The sequence below is a fragment of the Mytilus edulis genome, chromosome 9 (genome assembly GCF_963676685.1).
Source record: "Mytilus edulis chromosome 9, xbMytEdul2.2, whole genome shotgun sequence".
NCBI lineage: Eukaryota > Metazoa > Mollusca > Bivalvia > Mytilida > Mytilidae > Mytilus > Mytilus edulis.
In genome coordinates, this window is record NC_092352.1 from 87392720 (window position 1) to 87411950 (window position 19231).

The 19231-nt window shown below is 32.3% G+C and overlaps 2 protein-coding genes across 5 annotated transcripts in view; one reads left to right on the forward strand and one right to left on the reverse strand.

The window, feature by feature from the left end:
• Positions 1 to 6327: 6327 nt before the first annotated feature.
• LOC139489321 (cytohesin-1-like) overlaps positions 6328 to 19231 on the reverse strand; it is a 34748-nt gene continuing 21844 nt past the window's right edge. For all 4 annotated transcript variants that reach the window (XM_071275614.1, XM_071275615.1, XM_071275613.1 and 1 more), the window contains 5 exons: positions 14687 to 14763; positions 13666 to 13822; positions 13021 to 13090; positions 9289 to 12045; positions 6328 to 6715 (listed from right to left, as the gene is read on the reverse strand). In XM_071275614.1, coding sequence (XP_071131715.1) covers positions 11973 to 12045; positions 13021 to 13090; positions 13666 to 13822; positions 14687 to 14763 — 377 coding nt within the window. In that variant the 3' untranslated portion in view covers positions 6328 to 6715; positions 9289 to 11972. The remainder of the gene's footprint in view (positions 6716 to 9288; positions 12046 to 13020; positions 13091 to 13665; positions 13823 to 14686; positions 14764 to 19231) is intronic.
• Positions 7009 to 9057, forward strand: LOC139489319 (uncharacterized). The gene is made up of 2 exons (XM_071275611.1): positions 7009 to 7257; positions 7623 to 9057. The coding sequence occupies exons 1-2, from the start codon at positions 7144 to 7146 to the stop codon at positions 8892 to 8894; spliced, it is 1386 nt and encodes a 461-aa protein (XP_071131712.1). The 5' UTR covers positions 7009 to 7143; the 3' UTR covers positions 8895 to 9057.

The following is a 19231-nucleotide window of genomic DNA, read 5'->3' on the forward strand; positions in this document are numbered from 1 at the left end:
GAGTTGTAAATAATCTACACTGATAGACAACCATAGATATAAAAAGATTTGGTATGAGTGCCAATGTGAGACAACTCTCCATCCAAATCATAATTTGTATAAGTAAACCATTCTCTTCAACATGGAGCCTTGGCTCACACAGAACAACAAGCTATAAAGGGCAGGTCTGTTTTGGCCTAATTACCATGCTCCACTGATGTTAAACTTGACATTAATACCTCTGATTATCTTTTATGTGATGGTGTGCTATGGAGTAAGTGGGAATGTTCGATGTCAAAATAAAAGTGATATATATTCTGCACTCAACCAAAAATTGAGAGCGAGAGCATTCCTGGTAATACAAATCCTGAAAAGCGATGAGACATATTCCTTGACAATAACAAAAAAATACTACTTTTCATTAGTTTTATTGTTGAGCCTGCAACTTTTGTCGCAGAAAGCTCGACATAGGGATAGTGATCCAACGGCAGCTTTAGCTAACCTCCTAAAAACTTAATATTTCAGCAGGAAAAAAGACCTGGATCCTTTAGGCTTTGTATATATTTGCCTTATATTATGAAGTTTCCGTCTGTCATATGTCCATTGTCCTTGACCTCATTTTTATGGTTCAGTGACTTCTTGAAAATGAAAGTAAATTTTTTAAGTATTCTTAATTTCTCTCTTATTATGAGTAATATGATAACTATATTAGGTTCTCATGTTGTCGGACAGTTTTCACCAGACTTTGCCCTCATTTCATGGGTCAGTGAACAAAGTTAAGTTTTCGTAGTTAAGTCCATATCTCAGATACTATAAGCAATAGGTCTATATTTGGTATATGGAATGATTGTAATATGTAAGGTGTACATGTCGAACTGGCAGTTGTCATCTGACCTTTACCTCATTTTCATGGTTCATTGGTTTGTTGTTTTAATACAATATGTAATAGGTCAACTATATTTGGTGTATAAAAATATTTTAAGATGTTTATATCAGTCTGGTATATATTATTTGACCTTGACCTCATTTTAAAGGTTCATTGCTCAATGCAAAAGTTTTGTTTTTGGTCTGTTTTTGTCTTGCCTTGACGGAGTCAAAAAGCAAGACATAGGTATGCTGTTTCGGGCGACGGTGTCAACAATGTATTAGTTTGTGATTAGGTCTAGTTTATGGTGAATGGCAAGTGATAGGTCAATCATATTTGGTAAGCAGTTGTATAAGCATTGGCAAATCTCATTTCCATGGAGATTATTTGGCCCTGCCCCCTCAGTCATGGTCTATTGACTTCAAAACTTTTGCTTATTTTACATGTATTAGTTTGTGATAAGGTCAGTTTATGGGGAACCACAAGTTATAGGTCAATGATATTTGGTATGCAGTTGTATAAGCATTGCATATCTCGTTTCCATGGAGATAATTTGGCTCTGCCCACTTAATCATTTTTGAATATTTGCATAACTTGTGTAAGATGTTAGTAAAGGCGAGACATATCTCTATGATAACAGTTTATTTAAATACTTATAGCAATAGGTCAACTATTATTGGTGCATGCCTGTCTGGGGATTATCATCTGATTATGACCTCATTTTCGTGGTTCATTTGTCGATCTTAAGTTTCCCTGATTTAGTTTGTTTCTTAGATATTATATGCAAAATGTAAACTATATTCAAAACATGCAATGATTGTATGGTGTACATATCTGTCTGGCACGGTTCATATGACCTTGGTCTCATTTTCATGGTTCATTGATCAATGTTAAGTTTCCCTGGTTTAGTTTGTTTCTTCTATGTGCAATAGGTCAACTGTATTTAAAGCATTGTTAGTGTATGGAATGAATGTAAGGTGTACATGTATTTTCAGTTTGGTTCATCTGACCTTAATTAACCTCATTTTCTTCTATCATGTTAAATTGGTAGGATAGTTGTAGTAAAACTTTATATTTAGGACTATAAACATAATAACAATGGTTAGTAAAAAAGGCAAGACATTTCAGCGTGTACACTCATGTTTTCCAAAACTAGAGGTGGATCAGTGCAAAATGAATATCCCTGTCTGCAGTATTATTAAACAAGAGGCTCTCAAGAGCCTGAATCGCTCACCTGGTAAACAATGCCTTATTAACTAAATTAATAAATTAATGTTTGTTGTAAATTAAACAGAGTAACAAAGGCCATGTACTATTTGGAAATACCTTTTAAAGCCTCTTAGGAACCTCTGGAAAGAAATGGGCATGAGTTCGCCCTACACTTGATTAAGATACAGTCTAGGTCAATCTGATGATTCACAATACAATTGCTATTAACAGTTTATCTGTATCTATAATAATATTCAAGATAATAACTAAACACTGCAAATTTCTTTAAATCATCAATTCAGGGGCATTATACCTGAAAAACCAGTTACCCAATTCGGCTGAAAATTTCAGGACAGGTAGACCTTGACCTAATAAATACTTAACTTCTTGTCTTATTTGCTCTAAATGCTAGAGTTTTTGAGATATAAGCCAAAAACTGCATTTTACCCTGTGTTCTATGTTTAGCCATGACGGCCATGTTTTTTGACGAAATAGAAAATAAAACACAAACTTTATTTTATACACCCTACTGATCATTCAGTTGAAGTTTGGTTGAATTTGGTTGAGTTGGTTTAGAGGAGAAAATTTTTTAAAGTTAGCAAATATGATGAACAAATTGTGAAAAATTGTCATTAAAGGACAATAACCCCTTAAGGGGTCAATTGACAATTTTGTTTGACAATCTTGTTGACAATCTTTCGTTTTCGAGATATAAGCCAAAAACTGCATTTGACCCCTATGTTCTATTTTTAGCAATGGCGACCATGTTTGTTGATAGATCAAAACTTCGGATACAACTTATAAACTAGATACCCTAAGGAACATTCAGTTAAAGTTTGGAAGTATTTGGCCTAGTAGTTTCAGAGGAGAAGATTCTTGAAATAGTTTAGAACAACAGACGACGACGACCGACGCTTAGTGATGGCATAAGCTCACTTTGGCCCTTCGGGCCACGTGAGCTAAAAATGAAAAAAATTAATGGAAATCAATTAAAGGAGAGTTGTAGCAGAGAAAAACTGGCAATATTGTTCATGAATTAAAACTTGCTACTATGGTGAAAATGAGGAATGCATAATTTATTTGTTGAATGGAAAAGTAAGTCAACCAGAACAAAAAGATTTAATATCTACTTATATGTAATATAAGTATTGTTTATACAAACAGAAAAGCCATTTCAGTTTACAAGTAATTAATTTTATGATAAAGATGCTGACATCATGGATGCAATTAATTAACATACACAGACCACTTGTTATATCTTGAGGTTGATTAGTCTAACATTTGACACCTTGAAGTTACAATTGGAATCTCACTAGGAGGCACACTAATCTTTTCTTAATCAAACAATCACTGTAGGAGAGGAAAGCAGAATATGATACCAGATCTCTTTAATACTGATTACACAATAAATAGTATATTATTTGAGGGTCAGTAGGTCAGTCTCCTGCATCTGGATGTTAGATGTACCCAATCTGTGTGTAAAGCCAATTGCATGGTCTTTGTATAATCAGTTTCTTGGTTCATAGCAGCCTGACTAGTTGATGGAGTTTTACAGTGCTATTATTCAATTTACCTCCCGCCTTCCCCTTCCTAACACCTTCAATATTGTTTCATGACTAGAGAAACAACTCAGCTTAAACTAGTGATATATGTATTTTTCTTTATTTCAGTTTTTCCTTAATGGAATTTTATCACTGGTCATTTCTAAAATTTCATTCATCCCCAAGCATTTCGGGGACAAATTTTATCAAATTTATTCCAGTGCCAGTTTGATAGACCCCTGCTACTTCACTAGTACATGGGCTATCCCCCAGGCAGACCCTTGCACTACCTGGCTGCCGATGAGACGCCTAGTCTCATCACCTAAGTGGAGAACCCTCGCTTCACATTCCCCGGCTGGCGCATTGTCGGGCAGGCAGGTTCTTCCTTACACTGAAGGTTGCAAGCTGACTTGCTCAGGCAGGAACTCAAAATTCCGTTTGTATGCTGAGTGTTTCTCAAGGGCCAAAATTAAATGAATTTTTAATAAATATTATTATTTATTCTAACTGTCTTTCTGCTTTAAGCCAGTATGATTTGCTGAGACTATGTTTTGGTTTACACACAGAAACCCCTTATATTTGCCTTGTTTGCATTTTGTTTTGGAGCAGTTATTTGGTCTTTTTTGCTCATTTATGTGGGCTAGCTATCAAATTGCCATGCTGACTTTAATTGAGATTTGCTATATCAGGATCCCTCAACAGTTACACTAACAAAAGATTACACAACCTCCTACTGAAACTACAGAAATAATATTCCCACTATGAGACTACAAGAAATATATAATAAGAGTCTACAAGAAAATACAATAGAACATTACAAGAAACTACAATATGAGACACAAGAAAATACAATATGAGATAGCAGAATACAAACACCTTTGAAGTTTTGTATAAATATCTACTTATATGTAATATAAGTATTGTTTATACAAACAGAAAAGCCATTTCAGTTTACAAGTAATTAATTTTATGATAAAGATGCTGACATCATGGATGCAATTAATTAACATACACAGACCACTTGTTATATCTTGAGGTTGATTAGTCCAACATTTGACACCTTGAAGTTACAATTGGAATCTCACTAGGAGGCACACTAATCTTTTCTTAATCAAACAATCACTGTAGGAGAGGAAAGCAGAATATGATACCAGATCTCTTTAATACTGATTACACAATAAATAGTATATTATTTGAGGGTCAGTAGGTCAGTCTCCTGCATCTGGATGTTAGATGTACCCAATCTGTGTGTAAAGCCAATTGCATGGTCTTTGTATAATCAGTTTCTTGGTTCATAGCAGCCTGACTAGTTGATGGAGTTTTACAGTGCTATTATTCAATTTACCTACCGCCTTCCCCTTCCTAACACCTTCAATATTGTTTCATGACTAGAGAAACAACTCAGCTTAAACTAGTGATATATGTATTTTTCTTTATTTCAGTTTTTCCTTAATGGAATTTTATCACTGGTCATTTCTAAAATTTCATTCATCCCCAAGCATTTCGGGGACAAATTTTATCAAATTTATTCCAGTGCCAGTTTGATAGACCCCTGCTACTTCACTAGTACATGGGCTATCCCCCAGGCAGACCCTTGCACTACCTGGCTGCCGATGAGACGCCTAGTCTCATCACCTAAGTGGAGAACCCTCGCTTCACATTCCCCGGCTGGCGCATTGTCGGGCAGGCAGGTTCTTCCTTACACTGAAGGTTGCAAGCTGACTTGCTCAGGCAGGAACTCAAAATTCCGTTTGTATGCTGAGTGTTTCTCAAGGGCCAAAATTAAATGAATTTTTAATAAATATTATTATTTATTCTAACTGTCTTTCTGCTTTAAGCCAGTATGATTTGCTGAGACTATGTTTTGGTTTACACACAGAAACCCCTTATATTTGCCTTGTTTGCATTTTGTTTTGGAGCAGTTATTTGGTCTTTTTTGCTCATTTATGTGGGCTAGCTATCAAATTGCCATGCTGACTTTAATTGAGATTTGCTATATCAGGATCCCTCAACAGTTACACTAACAAAAGATTACACAACCTCCTACTGAAACTACAGAAATAATATTCCCACTATGAGACTACAAGAAATATATAATAAGAGTCTACAAGAAAATACAATAGAACATTACAAGAAACTACAATATGAAACACAAGAAAATACAATATGAGATAGCAGAATACAAACACCTTTGAAGTTTTGTATAAACTGGAATTAAAATTTGACCTTGATTTACACAAAAAGTTGTTAAACCAAAACAAAAAGATATTACCAGATATAAAACTTTACCTTGAATTACTCTAAATGATTGTCAATGAAAACAAAAATATAGCCTTCATTTGCTTTGCTCATTGTTGAAGGCTGTATAGAAATATCAGTATACTTCAAAAACATTTAGACCTGAACATCAACTGTAGAAAACATGGAAAGATGTGGCGAAAATGAGCACCCCACTCTAAGTAGAAAAGATGAAAATGTAAATTGTCTATGTAAAGATGGATGGCAGTCTGACTAAAGCCAACGCCAACTGTCTACTTACATTTGTGATTTAAGCCAGCACTCAGACCTGGCTGTTTTTTCATCAGACTGGATTGATGACCGGGGCAAATTGACAACAAAAGCACACATGGGTCAGGTAAGCTAAACAGTATCATGGGAACTTTAAGTCGAAAGAAATATTCCTTCTGATGCAAGCCAATATTTAATCAACAGGTAACACAAAATCACATAAAATTAAGATTGGAACATCTTTATTTTTTATGATTACATTTGCATAACGTTTCAAATTTCTTTATTATTTGTTTACTTATTCATAAATGATTTCTTCAGTTACTGTTTCTTATAAAATAAAATAAAATTCAGAGAATAATGACATATATCTTTATACTTATTCCCTGATAAATGAGTGTCTCCATCTATTACCGTAGTCTGATAAAAATTAAATAAAATCCAAAGAATAATGAATTATGCCTTAAAAGTTATATTACTACGACAATTAAAATTAAAATGAAAATGATTATGAAAACTTGTGTGATGTTAACTCTCTAGTTGAACATATTAATCAAAATACACAAATGAAATGAAATAATGATATCTTGTAAGTGGCTATAGTTGTTGAGTTCTATGATTAAATGGGCATAGGACATTTGAGCGAAAAAGAAAAAAGCACATAGGGTCATTTGAGCGCCGACTTCATAGGACATTGAGCGCCGGGATATTAACCTTACCTGAGTTTTCAGACAGGACATTTGAGCGAAATTTTCCCTGATAATTTTACACGAATTAAGATTTTTTTTTAAAAGTAAGAAAAAAAAGTAAGATTTAGTTATAAATATTTTTTATTTTATTTCACACCCGAGTAATTCGACCGGTTCTGGCTGGTTTATGTAAGTGAAATCCTAAGTTGATCTCTATTTACCAATCAATTCTACTATAATTCATTGGCTATGCAAATTTTCTTTGTTCTAAAATTCTTATATATATATCTATTAAGTGAAATGTCCCTTGGCACTTGAAATCTTAATACTAATAATACATGTACGTGTTAAAATGGATATTATTTTGACCGAGACTAATAAGGGAAAAAGAAGCCTTGTTTGTGACAGTTTCCGATATAGAGTGGACAAAACACTAAAAGGAGAAGAAATATCCTGGAGATGTACAGTAAGTACCTTTTTTTACAAATTTAATGTTAATGTAAACTTATACCTCCTTTAGATTAATTTTTTAACACATTTGAATATAAGCTACCACATATAGGGTTAGGTATCAAGGCTCCATTTTCTAGGCACTTTACAATATTCATACAATACACTGTAAAAATTGTGCTTAGAGCCTAAACATGTTTAGGAAAATGTTTAGAAGCTAAACACATAAATGTCTGTGGTGTTCCCATTCTAAACATGTTATGAATTTCATGAATTTCATTTCATTTCATTTCATACTACATCTTATTTTTATGTCTTGCAATAGCAAATGAAAAAGCATTTAAACACTTCAATTGTATTTGTCCTTTTAATATTTTTCAGGCAAAAGGTTGCAAAGCAAGACTGAGGACGGATTGTACCGGAACCGTTATAATTCAACAGAAAAATACTCATAACCATGATACCAGTGATCGTGACAATGAACGTCACTTGCTGCGGGTACGATCAAAAAGAAAAGCGGATGATGATATTGCTCAACGTCCTTCAAAAATTATCCGTACAGAGTTACAGAACATGGATGAAGCAAATCTAAAGTCTGAAGACATTGGCAGCGTTTCAAAGGCTATATATAGAAAGAGGCGTAAATCTCACCCTGCACTTCCTAAATCTAGAGAGGAAACACACCAATCATTAAAGAAGATTAATATTCAGTCAAATAAATTTGAAAATTTTGTGCAGTTTAATGATGAACAAACTGGTATAATTATTCTTACGTGTCCAACCAATCTTGAATGTTTATGCAGTGTGCCGGAAATTTTTATGGATGGTACTTACAAATATTGCCCAAAGTTCTTTAAACAGTTATATACTATTCATGGCTATAACAAAGGAAATTATGTCCCTCTTGTATTCTGCTTACTTCCTGGAAAGTCTGAAGAAATTTACGTGAATTGCTTTTCCTCAATTGTCAAGCTATGTTCCGATCAAGGTCACACACTTCAACCGAAAGCAGTACACGTCGATTTTGAAGAACGGGTAATGAAAGTTATGAAGGATTTTTTCCCGTCTATAGAGATCAAATGCTGTAGGTTTCACTTAGGCCAAGCCTGGTGGCGAAAAATCCAGAAAGTTGGACTTAGTCAACAATACAAAGAGCTTGATTCAGACATTAGTAAATGGCTTAAAGGGATTTTTGGGATAGCCTTTTTAGCTCCAGACGAAGTAGCCGACTGTTTCGTAGAAGATTTTATGGCCGTTGTACCTAACGACAAGCCTTGTATAGAATTTGCAGATTACCTGACTGATACTTATATAACAGATGAATCGTTATTTCCCCCTCATCTCTGGGCCGAAGTTCCATCCTCGTTAAAACGTACTAACAATGGGCCCGAATCATTTCATGCCCATTATAACGAGCAGTTCTATCACAGTCATCCATCAATTTATATTTTCCTTGACACTATTATCAAATTGCAATCTGTGACTTACATAAAAATTCGGAGTTTGAACATTGATGCACCGCAGAGCCGAACAGAAAAGGAGAAGGAACAGAATCTCCGGGATTTGCATTCGAAATACTGCCAGCAGGAAATTACGAGGGATTTTTATGTCAGAAGCCTGGGATATAAGTTCCAAGCCCGAACAGACTTGTAAATAATGCCGTTGCCGAGTTTTATGTTTTATGACAGTGCTTTGTTTTTAGTGCTTTGTTTACAATTAAAAGATGTTTTAATCTTTTTGTTGGTAAACTCCTGTTTTATGACTGTGCTTTGTTTTTAGTGCTTTGTTTTTTACAATTAAAATATGTTTTAATCTTTTTGTTGGTAAACTCCTCATTTAATGAACTATATTCGTAAGAAAATGTGGTATGATTGCCAATAAGACAATTCTCTATCCAAGACTTGTTTTCGCTCAAATGTCCTACGCTTATTCTTATTTTCGCTCAAATGTCCTAAAATTTAGGCGCTCAAATGTCCTATACTTTGGCGCTCAAACGTCCTTTTTTTTTCGCTCAAATGTCCTGTCAATGCGCTCAAATGTCCATTGCCGGATTAAATAAGTTCTATTTGTAAAGCCAATTTGTGTAAGTTTTTTGGGGGTTGATTTTATTAATTTTTTTATTTTTTAAGAATTTTCTAGATTTAGTCTAATTTATGTAGATTATTTTATATGCAAAAACACCACAAAAGTTTTAGAAAAACAGACCTTGATTTATACAGAAATATTATGATCTCAACATATAATGTCAACATAGGTCTGTTCTTTTAATTTTTAACTTCTGGTACATAACTTATCATTAATTTATACTTGAGTACAGTTAAAACAAAATACAACTACTATAATATCCATGTTATAATTAAATTAAACCCTCTGTTGTGTATAATGCACATTTTAACATTTACAAACGATGAACACACAACTTTTATTCACTAACTCTCACCTCTTATTTCCCGACTACAAAACTTTTGTCACATTTACGAAAAAATGTTTTTTCCCTTCATACACAAAGAGACTTGGCACAACCATCTATACACATATATTTGTCCTAATTTACCTTTGTTCACGAAATGATCTACGATGTTTTATTTTTGTATGTTTTTAATTGGAACTGGTAACTTTCATACTTAATTTATGTCAGTTAAAACGTGTTACGGAAAAATTTCTCCTTTAATACACTTTTACCATTTAGTCTTTATTATACAGATTTTAAAATTTCCAAACTGCTTTTTATTATCGAAGTCTTTTTAAAAACTTCAAAATGACTCTTCAGTAAATCGCCAAAATAGAGAAAAAACATATTTTCTATCAATATTTATTTTGTGTTGAAATCTAATATAAAAATTTAAAAAGATAACTTAAACTTTATCTTAATAGCTTATTTTCATTGAAAATTTAAAAATAATGCTGTTGAAATGTAAATATTCCTACCAGTCTTTTACAATGTTAGTATCCATCAATCACATACACTTACAATTTTACATTCATACACACATCTCAATAAACTATCAAACGTTCATGTTCACTTAATACCATTATTTCTCTCTTTATCAAGACATCTACACATTCATATCCTAGACATACTGACATACACTCAAACAGTTCACATATATACATAAAAACTTTCATCATATAATAAAAGCTTAACAGACGTTTACAAAATACACACACAGATGCTTACAAAATACACATACAAAAGTACACAATATATATTATTACATCTATGACTAGGTTATATATGAGTATATTACATTGTGAGCAAATCATTGACATGCTAATACTTGAATGAAATGGAGCGGAAACATAAGAAAATCAGAAAATCTCAAAAAACTAACTATTAGGATTTTGATACTAGTTTGAATACTATATCTACTTCCCCCTCTTTCCATGAGCTAAACAGTGAATTATATACAATCTCCAAACAGTTCCCATGCTTAAGATGAATACTGCAATGTTTTATAAATGTGATGAACAAATGTTTTTGGTGAGATTTTCTATCATGCTTTTTCATGACTCTATTCTATGAAGACTTTTTTTTTGACATTTAAACCATTATCACATGTTTAATTTGGTTTAGTAAAATAGAAATATAAACCAATTTGCGATAGATATTGAACTGACCAATTACACAAAAAAATAGATAGATATTGAACTGACCAATTTATACACAAAAGAATTGATTCAAACACAAATTGGTTCTTCCACTGAAGATAATTAACAATGAGCTTGTTACCCTGATAAATAATATCTACACTGATTCTACATCAAAATAATCACAGAAACTTATCTACAAGAATTCCTACCTCTCTACAAAACTACCTATCAAATTTGATTCATTGTGTAAGATGTAATAAATCTCTGCATTGAGACAGATAAATATTGAAAAATGTTAACTGACCAAAGCAAAATGCCTAATGGCAATTAATTGCAGTGGTCAACTTGTTTCTTTAGTCAATTATTGTTTTTGCGTGTAGGTAAAATCTAATGTCTTATCTAATACATCATTTTTTTTTGTACATGTAATGTAAAAAAAATTAATCTGTGTGTCTTATTCTAAATACAATGATATAATATTCATGGTTAGTACATAATTAAAAATAAAATAACTGCACAGTTTCATAACTGCTTTTTATGAAACATTCAGAATTAAAAAAAAATTTACTCTTCCATAAACATAAAATTTATATGACATTCATCTTAACATAAGATAACAAATATATGAAAACTTGATTCCTGAGTTTCCCTGTTATTTTTTTTAATATAACTAACTCAGAATGTATGAATGACAAAAAAGTGTGTTTCAGATTTCAGTTTTAAAATAATATGGAAGTATATATTTTGCATTTCTTTCCTAGCTTGAATACATAAAAGTTGTAGTATTTTTCTTATTCACGAAAAATTAACTTTTTGAAAACACTTTCCCAAAAATGTCAACACATGCTCAGGATAATAATACATATCACTGCTAGAGAAACCTGAAAAAACTTTATCCTTTTTATATTTTGGTCATTTATCAAAAATTTATTAGAATTTAAAGGCAACTTGTATCACGATGAAAGTTTTCCCCCCATAAGTTTATAAACTGATTTGAATATTTGCAGTTATAAAAAGCTGTACATGACTATTCAGCTTTAAAAAGCTTCTGAACAATAAACCTGATATACAACTGTGAGTAAGATAAATATACACCTATATTTACACTATATACATGTGCTTATACATAAGACGTCCTTTCTATTTTTGGTGTAGCACCTTCTTCCTTCTAGCTGCCAGCATGTCATAGAATGGATTTTCACTTATACTAGCTCTGAAATAGAATATACACCAGTTTTATAACCAATTAACTATTTACTGGAGATTGACCTATGGAAAAGATTATAGCTCTTAAATCTTTCTTGTGCATTTGTGTCCACTTTTTTCCTAAATATATTTTAAGTGTCTAAGTAATACAGATTCTATGAATTCTGTTTCACAAGAATGCTTGTAAAAGCATTTATGAAATTGAATATTACACCCAAATTAACGATTTAAAAAATTGTCTCCCTTAACACAGGTCTATTTGGATCAAATACAAGCTATCTTGATCTTGCTGTAGTGTGTGTTTCAGTGACCTTCAAGCAATTGTCAAGGTCAAGAACAGAAATAATAGATCCCAAGCTTCGTTAAACAAATTACTGGGTGTGTTTCAGTGACCTTCAAGCAACTGTCAAGGTCAAGAACAGAAATAATAGATCCCAAGCTTCGTTAAACAAATTACTTGAAATTACGCATCTGCTGCTTCTCTATTAAGCACATGGTCAGCCCTGAGTGAGCATAATGTGTCTTGGTCGGCTCTGAGTGAGCATAATGTGTCTTGGTCGGCTCTGAGTGAGCATAATGTGTCTTGGTCGGCTCTGAGTGAGCATAATGTGTCTTGGTCGGCTCTGAGTGTCTTGGTCGGCGCTGAGTGAGCATAATGTGTCTTGGTCAGCTCTGAGTGAGCATAATGTGTCTTGGTCAGCGCTGAGTGAGCATAATGTGTCTTGGTCAGCGCTGAGTGAGCATAATGTGTCTTGGTCAGCGCTGAGTGAGCATAATGTGTCTTGGTCAGCGCTGAGTGAGCATAATGTGTCTTGGTCAGCTCTGAGTGAGCATAATGTGTCTTGGTCAGCTCTGAGTGAGCATAATATGTCTTGGTCAGGTTACATGTCTTCCTACAGACTGTTACTATTTGAACTAGTATACAAAAATTCTGGCTCAGCCAAAACTGGTTCAACACATTGTTATAAATGATTATACTTACTTAATACATCTGATCCATTCATCTTTGTCATCTTTAGTGGCGGCAGACATCCTGTATACACTATGTTTACCTACAAAGATAATGTTGATACTTATAAACTAATAAAACATGCTTAACTACAAACGAAAAAGAATATAAACATTTTCATTTCAATGTCATTGCCTCATTTTTATTTCATAAAATTAAAATTTAGCCAAAATGTTTTACTTATTTCCAAAATATTCCAAAGAAGCCACTTTTTTTAATGTGTTTATTTACAGATTCTTACCGTAATAACAATAGGTTTGTTCTGTTTTTTAGTCTTCATTCTGTGAGGATTTAGTTGGAAACATTTTTATTGCAGGTTTTTTCCAAACTTGTGTTTCTTCAATATATCAAGATGATATCAGTAAGGTTGAATATAATGCTTTCTTATCCTCATAAACCTGTCCAAAATCAGGAATTGTTTGTTTCTGACCGCTTTTGTCATTCTAGGTTCTGTTCATACACAACACACGAAACCATTACATTACCTTTCCTTGTTTGTCATTGGGTTTGATTGTTCCCTTTATCAATATGTCATGAATATGAAGCCTGCTATAAAGGACTGCTATGAAGTATTTGTGAAAAAATGGTAAATAGTTAAAAGATGAATATTGTATATACCTTCTACCACTTTGCCTTCTTTGTCCATTTTACATGCTTTGATGATATCTTGTACTGGTGTGTACAGCTCAAAACAGTTAGGTTTGTTAGCTTTCTCTGTTGGTACCTCACGGACCTGGATATTCTCTAGAGGTATAATTCCTTTAGGCTCTTTGTCCTGCAAACACATAAAAAATATATTAAAACACATAAAATGTTGGTAAAAGCTATTGAAAAATTCAAAAAGAATTGACCAAAAATGATAGCAGATCAATAGCTAATGCTGTAAAAAGAATACTCAGTAAAGTTATTGTTCAGACTTCAGAAACTTTAAGGGAATACTCAAATCTGTAGCAGACCTACTGCCACTAAAACTGACAAATAATAACCCTGTCCCTTACAGTCCATGATTCTTTAAGGGAATACTCAAATCTGTAGCAGTATTACTGCCACTAAAACTGACAAATAATAACCCTGTCCCTTACAGTCCATGATTCTTTAAGGGAATACTCAAATCTGTAGCAGTATTACTGCCACTAAAACTGACAAATAATAACCCTGTCCCTTGCAGTCCATGATTTGTTAAGGGAATACTCAAATCTGTAGCAGTATTACTGCCACTAAAATTGACAAAATAATAACCCTGTCCCTTACAGTCCAAGATTCTTTAAGGGAATACTCAAATCTGTAGCAGTACTACTGCCAGTAAAACTCACAAAATAATAACCCAGTCCCTTTAACATGTTACAGTCCATGATTCCCTAAGGGAAACTCAAGAAAAATATTAATAAGTGCACAATTGCATTATATAAATATAATTAAATTTTGGTATGGGATTTTAAAAAAAAAGCAACTACAAATGTGTACTGAAGTGTACAAATACATTGAGATATGAAAAAGTCCATATAATTCAAAAGTATATCCAAAAAATATTTTTAAAAGAAATGAAATGGTTTGGGCAAACGCGCATCATGATTCGAAAATGTGAGGCACAAAAATTCTGTCATCAGGTAATGAGTAGTAGCAGATACCCAACACTTACGGTTGTAAACTGGAAATAGTACAGACAATTGTCATTGAGTATAAACCACCTCCTCTTCCAGTTCTTAACACGCCCACCTGAAAATAGAAATACAATCAATCTTCAATTATTATCAAATGGTCTACCGGAATAGAATTCCAGGAAAACTTTTTCCAATACTTCGTTTTTTATGCTTTTTTTCTTATATTACATAAACAACTATTGACAAATTAAGATCGCCAAGAATCCAACCATTATATATAGCTTGCAATACCATTGACAATACAAATTTTCACTGCACCTACATCTATCATTTTCTTATATTAACATGCAAGGTTAATTCAAAATGTACACAGAATCTTTAACATTATTTCTATCTTTAATCATTTTTATGCAAAAAAGTTTAAATATGGATAAATTGCAATAATAGAAGCAAATCTAAATTTCATGCATATTTTAGATGCATCAAGATTTGGATTTGATCATATTGATCAAACACAGTAAAAAATATATTCATTAGAATGACTGACGCAAGTCGATTCTAGAGTTTTAAATCTGATTTCAATATATGGATCTTTCATCACAGCTGAATGACTACTACAACATGTTTAAAATCCAATGTCTAGAATTTAAATGTAAATACACCAAACTACTGATGGAAAAAGAAACCCTTTATTAATGCATATATATTGAAGCTTTCAGTGGCAGGGAAAAGCTTTACTTAATTGATAGTACACTACTGTCTTTATGCAAAGATAAAAAAAGGTTGTTTTTTTTAAAGAATTTTAGCGGTCAAGTGCTTGCATAAATTATTATTCGTTCTAATTTTACCATGTACTCATGCAAGATTTGTGCAGATTTATTACAGAGGCCGATCCAGTCATTTTTAAATGGGGGGTTTCCAACCTGAGAACCCCACATGGATCAACATTCTAGTAAACCAAAGAATTTCATAGAAGTTACTGTGTTTAAATTGACTGTAAGGTATAAGCTTAATTGTATAAAGTGGTATTAAAATTCAGCAATCAATCAGTCATTTAAAGAGTTTAGTGAGTTTAGGTTAATTTTGATTAATTTTCCTCCACCATATCATCGTCATGCTATTTAATTAAATAAATTAAATTAAAAAAAAATACTTGCAACACGATACAACTTAAATGAAACTTCAATAATTACAGTTTTTTAGTCTGGTTTAAATTTATTATTTTCACTTGTTATATGATTGTTGCAGGCAGCGGTGACTAATTTCACAAATGAAGATATATGATTAAGCATGTCAAAGCAATGAGCCTTGATGAAGATCTGCTTTTTATCTTATCAGCAAGAGTTTCTTCCCTTGAGGGAATATAGTTTGATAAACAACAATAAGTTTAAACAACTTATTCCGATATATATATCAAACATCAAAATGACAATAATAAAAATTAATTTTTATCTTAAATACTCCAAATTACAAAATGTACTAATTTGATTCTGTTTGACATTATTTCTATGACATTAACTTGAAAAAGTGTAGAATGTGATAATGGAAGCTTAGTTGTGGACCATGTGTGATGTGTGTGAAGAGTGCCACATTACAAACTTGGGACAAGGAAGACGTTACAACTTTATGACGTTAAAATCAGGTCTTGATATATAACATACCAACAATCAATCAATCAAAAAAAAAATAATCTAAATTTGCAGCAAAAATGTCTCGAAAGATATAGAATGAAATTCAAAACAGTGTTGCTGTGGCCATTGATTGACACATTAAATTCATCCATTGACTGGGACAATTTAGGTGTAACGACCATTGCTCACTGTGTACTTTTTAAAGACACTTAAACTATGGGGTCACCAAAGGTCCTCAACACCTTAATAAAGTATTTCGAAAAATTAATCAGGAATAACATGATGTTTTGATTTATATCAATTGTATAAATCAAAACATAAAGGTTATTCCTGATTAATTTTTCGAATTATTTTATAATTAAAGGCGTTAAGAAACCTTTGGTGACCCCACAGTTTAAATGTCTATCGCAGGTACGTCGTGAACAGTGGTCGTTACAGACACACGTTCACGTAAATTGTCCCAGTCAATGGATGAATTTAATGTGTCAATCAATGGCCACAGCCACACTGTTTTGAATTTCATTCTAAAAATAAGAGACAACTTTTGGAATTTTAAAGAATAAATATACTGATAAGTACAGAATTACAAAGTCATTTTGAATCAATCATCAGATCTTCTTTTTATTATTAAAGTCTGAACAATATGGTACAAAGCGACTTTGTTCAAGAATCACAGCACATTCTAAATAGCTATACAGATAAAACCCTTCTTACTAGATAATCACTTAATTATCGTGCTCATAACATCAGTAATAACATAAAACATAAAAAATAATATTCTTCTAAAAATATATAAAAAATCCTGGAAATTAAAAGTTTCCATAATTAGATTTTCTGCAACTAGTTATCATACACAAATAAAAAAAAAAAAAAAATGGCCTAGAAAATGATAAATAAATAATTCTTTGAAAGCTCACAGACACTCTGAAGTTTTCACCCATTTCAATTTCAAAATTGCACCATCATGAAAAGCAAAAGCAAGCAAAATTTGGTGTTGGGAGGACCAATTCCAAATTTAATTTCAGTTTCCTGGTATAATCAGGGACAATCATAATAAGCTTGTTCCCATATGATGCAACATTGTTATGGTACTCCATTAAATTTTAAATAACCCCTTTTCAAAAATGATTCTAGGTCAATGAAAATGTGAGATGCAGGTGATTTAGGTTAAAATTCAAATAACAACATGCTAAAAACAAAACTCCTACTATAAAACATGCAACCCAGTAATACCCAGCAATAGCTGAACAAGTTCAAAATAAAACAAAAGGTCAAAAGTCATTCACCACTTACACCCGCCTTACCTCCTGATAAAAGAACAACATGTCAATATTATCTGTATAATCTGGGAATAATTTGGTTTGCAGACAAAACTCCTAAAATCTATGCTGTATACATGTAGATTTGGAAAATACACAAGGTGCCCAATGTTTTCAGTGGTTACACAGAATTAAATAGTATCAAAGTAAAACTTATTTAAATGTTGATGATTGCAGATCTTCTATAGCCTTTGTTGAACTTTTTAAGGCGTAGTCTTTGTTTAATTGAATCAAAACTTGCTTAGAGGTCAGGTAATTTAAATACCTTTACCTACTGTCAGGATACTTGTATGTTTTAAAAGACCCTAAGACCCTGTACCATCATATGTTTTTATGGTTTTGTTCAGTTGCTGTGTCATAGAAAAGTATTTCTCAGACTAAGGTATTTTTATAACCCCTTGGTATCTTCTTATATATTGAAAAACATGTAGCATTTTAAATAAAAACTTGCTTGACTGATCTATTGGTCTATGACCCTGTAATTTTTATAATGGTTGTGACTCGTTCACATAACATATAATAAGGAACACTGATACAATTACTTTTAAAACTTAACTATTAATCTTCTATTAGAATTCAAACACTTTCACTGTTTATTTTTGGCAAAGAAAATTCAATTGAGAATTGTCAAGAAAACTAGGTATAAATATTCGAGGTGAACCAAAATAAGAAAAAATATTAAGAGCCTATGTTTTTCTATCATTTATAAAAGTGGACATTGATCATAGATTATTTAAGATTTTGTCACTGACATTTTTGAAATAGGTGACCCCTTAAAACAACTATTAGTCTGTTAAGTGTAGTTAGTTTTCCTCATGCTTATAAGTTACAATCTCTGAAACAGAGGTCGATCGTCTTTGACACACAGAAATAGAAAATCCTGACATATCACAGCTAATGATTTTGAGTGGATTATGGACAGTTGAATATAAGCTTTGTAAAAGTCAAGATGTCTGTGTAGCAGAGCTCAAAGTCTAGCAAATGACTTAGGCCACTGTTTCAGAAATTGTATAAATTCATGCTTTTAGTCAAACCCTCTTGTTAACCTATCTTCTCATGCAGGATTGATAAACAGTGTTAGTATTAAAGAATTAATTGCATAAATTGTCTTTTTCAATTTTATTTGTTTTGTTTTGTTCTATTTTATGTTGCCTTGCTCAATTCTATTTTGGCTTTTCAATTTTATTTTGTCTTGTGCAAAATTACTGTCATTGACTGTATATACACTTTAAGTTGTAGCTCTTTAAGTTGTAACATACAAAAGTTTTGTTTCAAGAAATAACTCTTGGTCAGATTACTTTTTGATTGTCTATAGAGAGTAGGGGGTCTGGAAATTAAGAGTTTTTATGGGAAATTAAAGATGCCACATCAACACCTTTTGTTATCACAAATAGTGTTCACTCCTTTGGTCTAGATTTTATACATTAAAATTGGGGCAAAAATGTATCTACTTTCTTGTCAGTCCAATTTAAATTTTATTCCTAGAGGAAATATTTCTAAGATGGCACTCCAATTTAAGTCAATAACAAAGTTACATTCAAATATGCAATTTAACAAGTATGCCATACACACATAATTATGTACTATTACTTACAAATCTGTGGTTAAAAGAAAAGTGATTCAGAAGTTTCAT

Coding starts and splice junctions, on each gene's coding strand:
- LOC139489319 (XM_071275611.1), top strand. CDS start 7,144: ATGGATATTATTTTGACCGAGACTAATAAGGGAAAAAGAAGCCTTGTT. Junction 7,258..7,622: donor AAATATCCTGGAGATGTACA/GTAAGTACCTTT, acceptor AATATTTTTCAG/GCAAAAGGTTGCAAAGCAAG.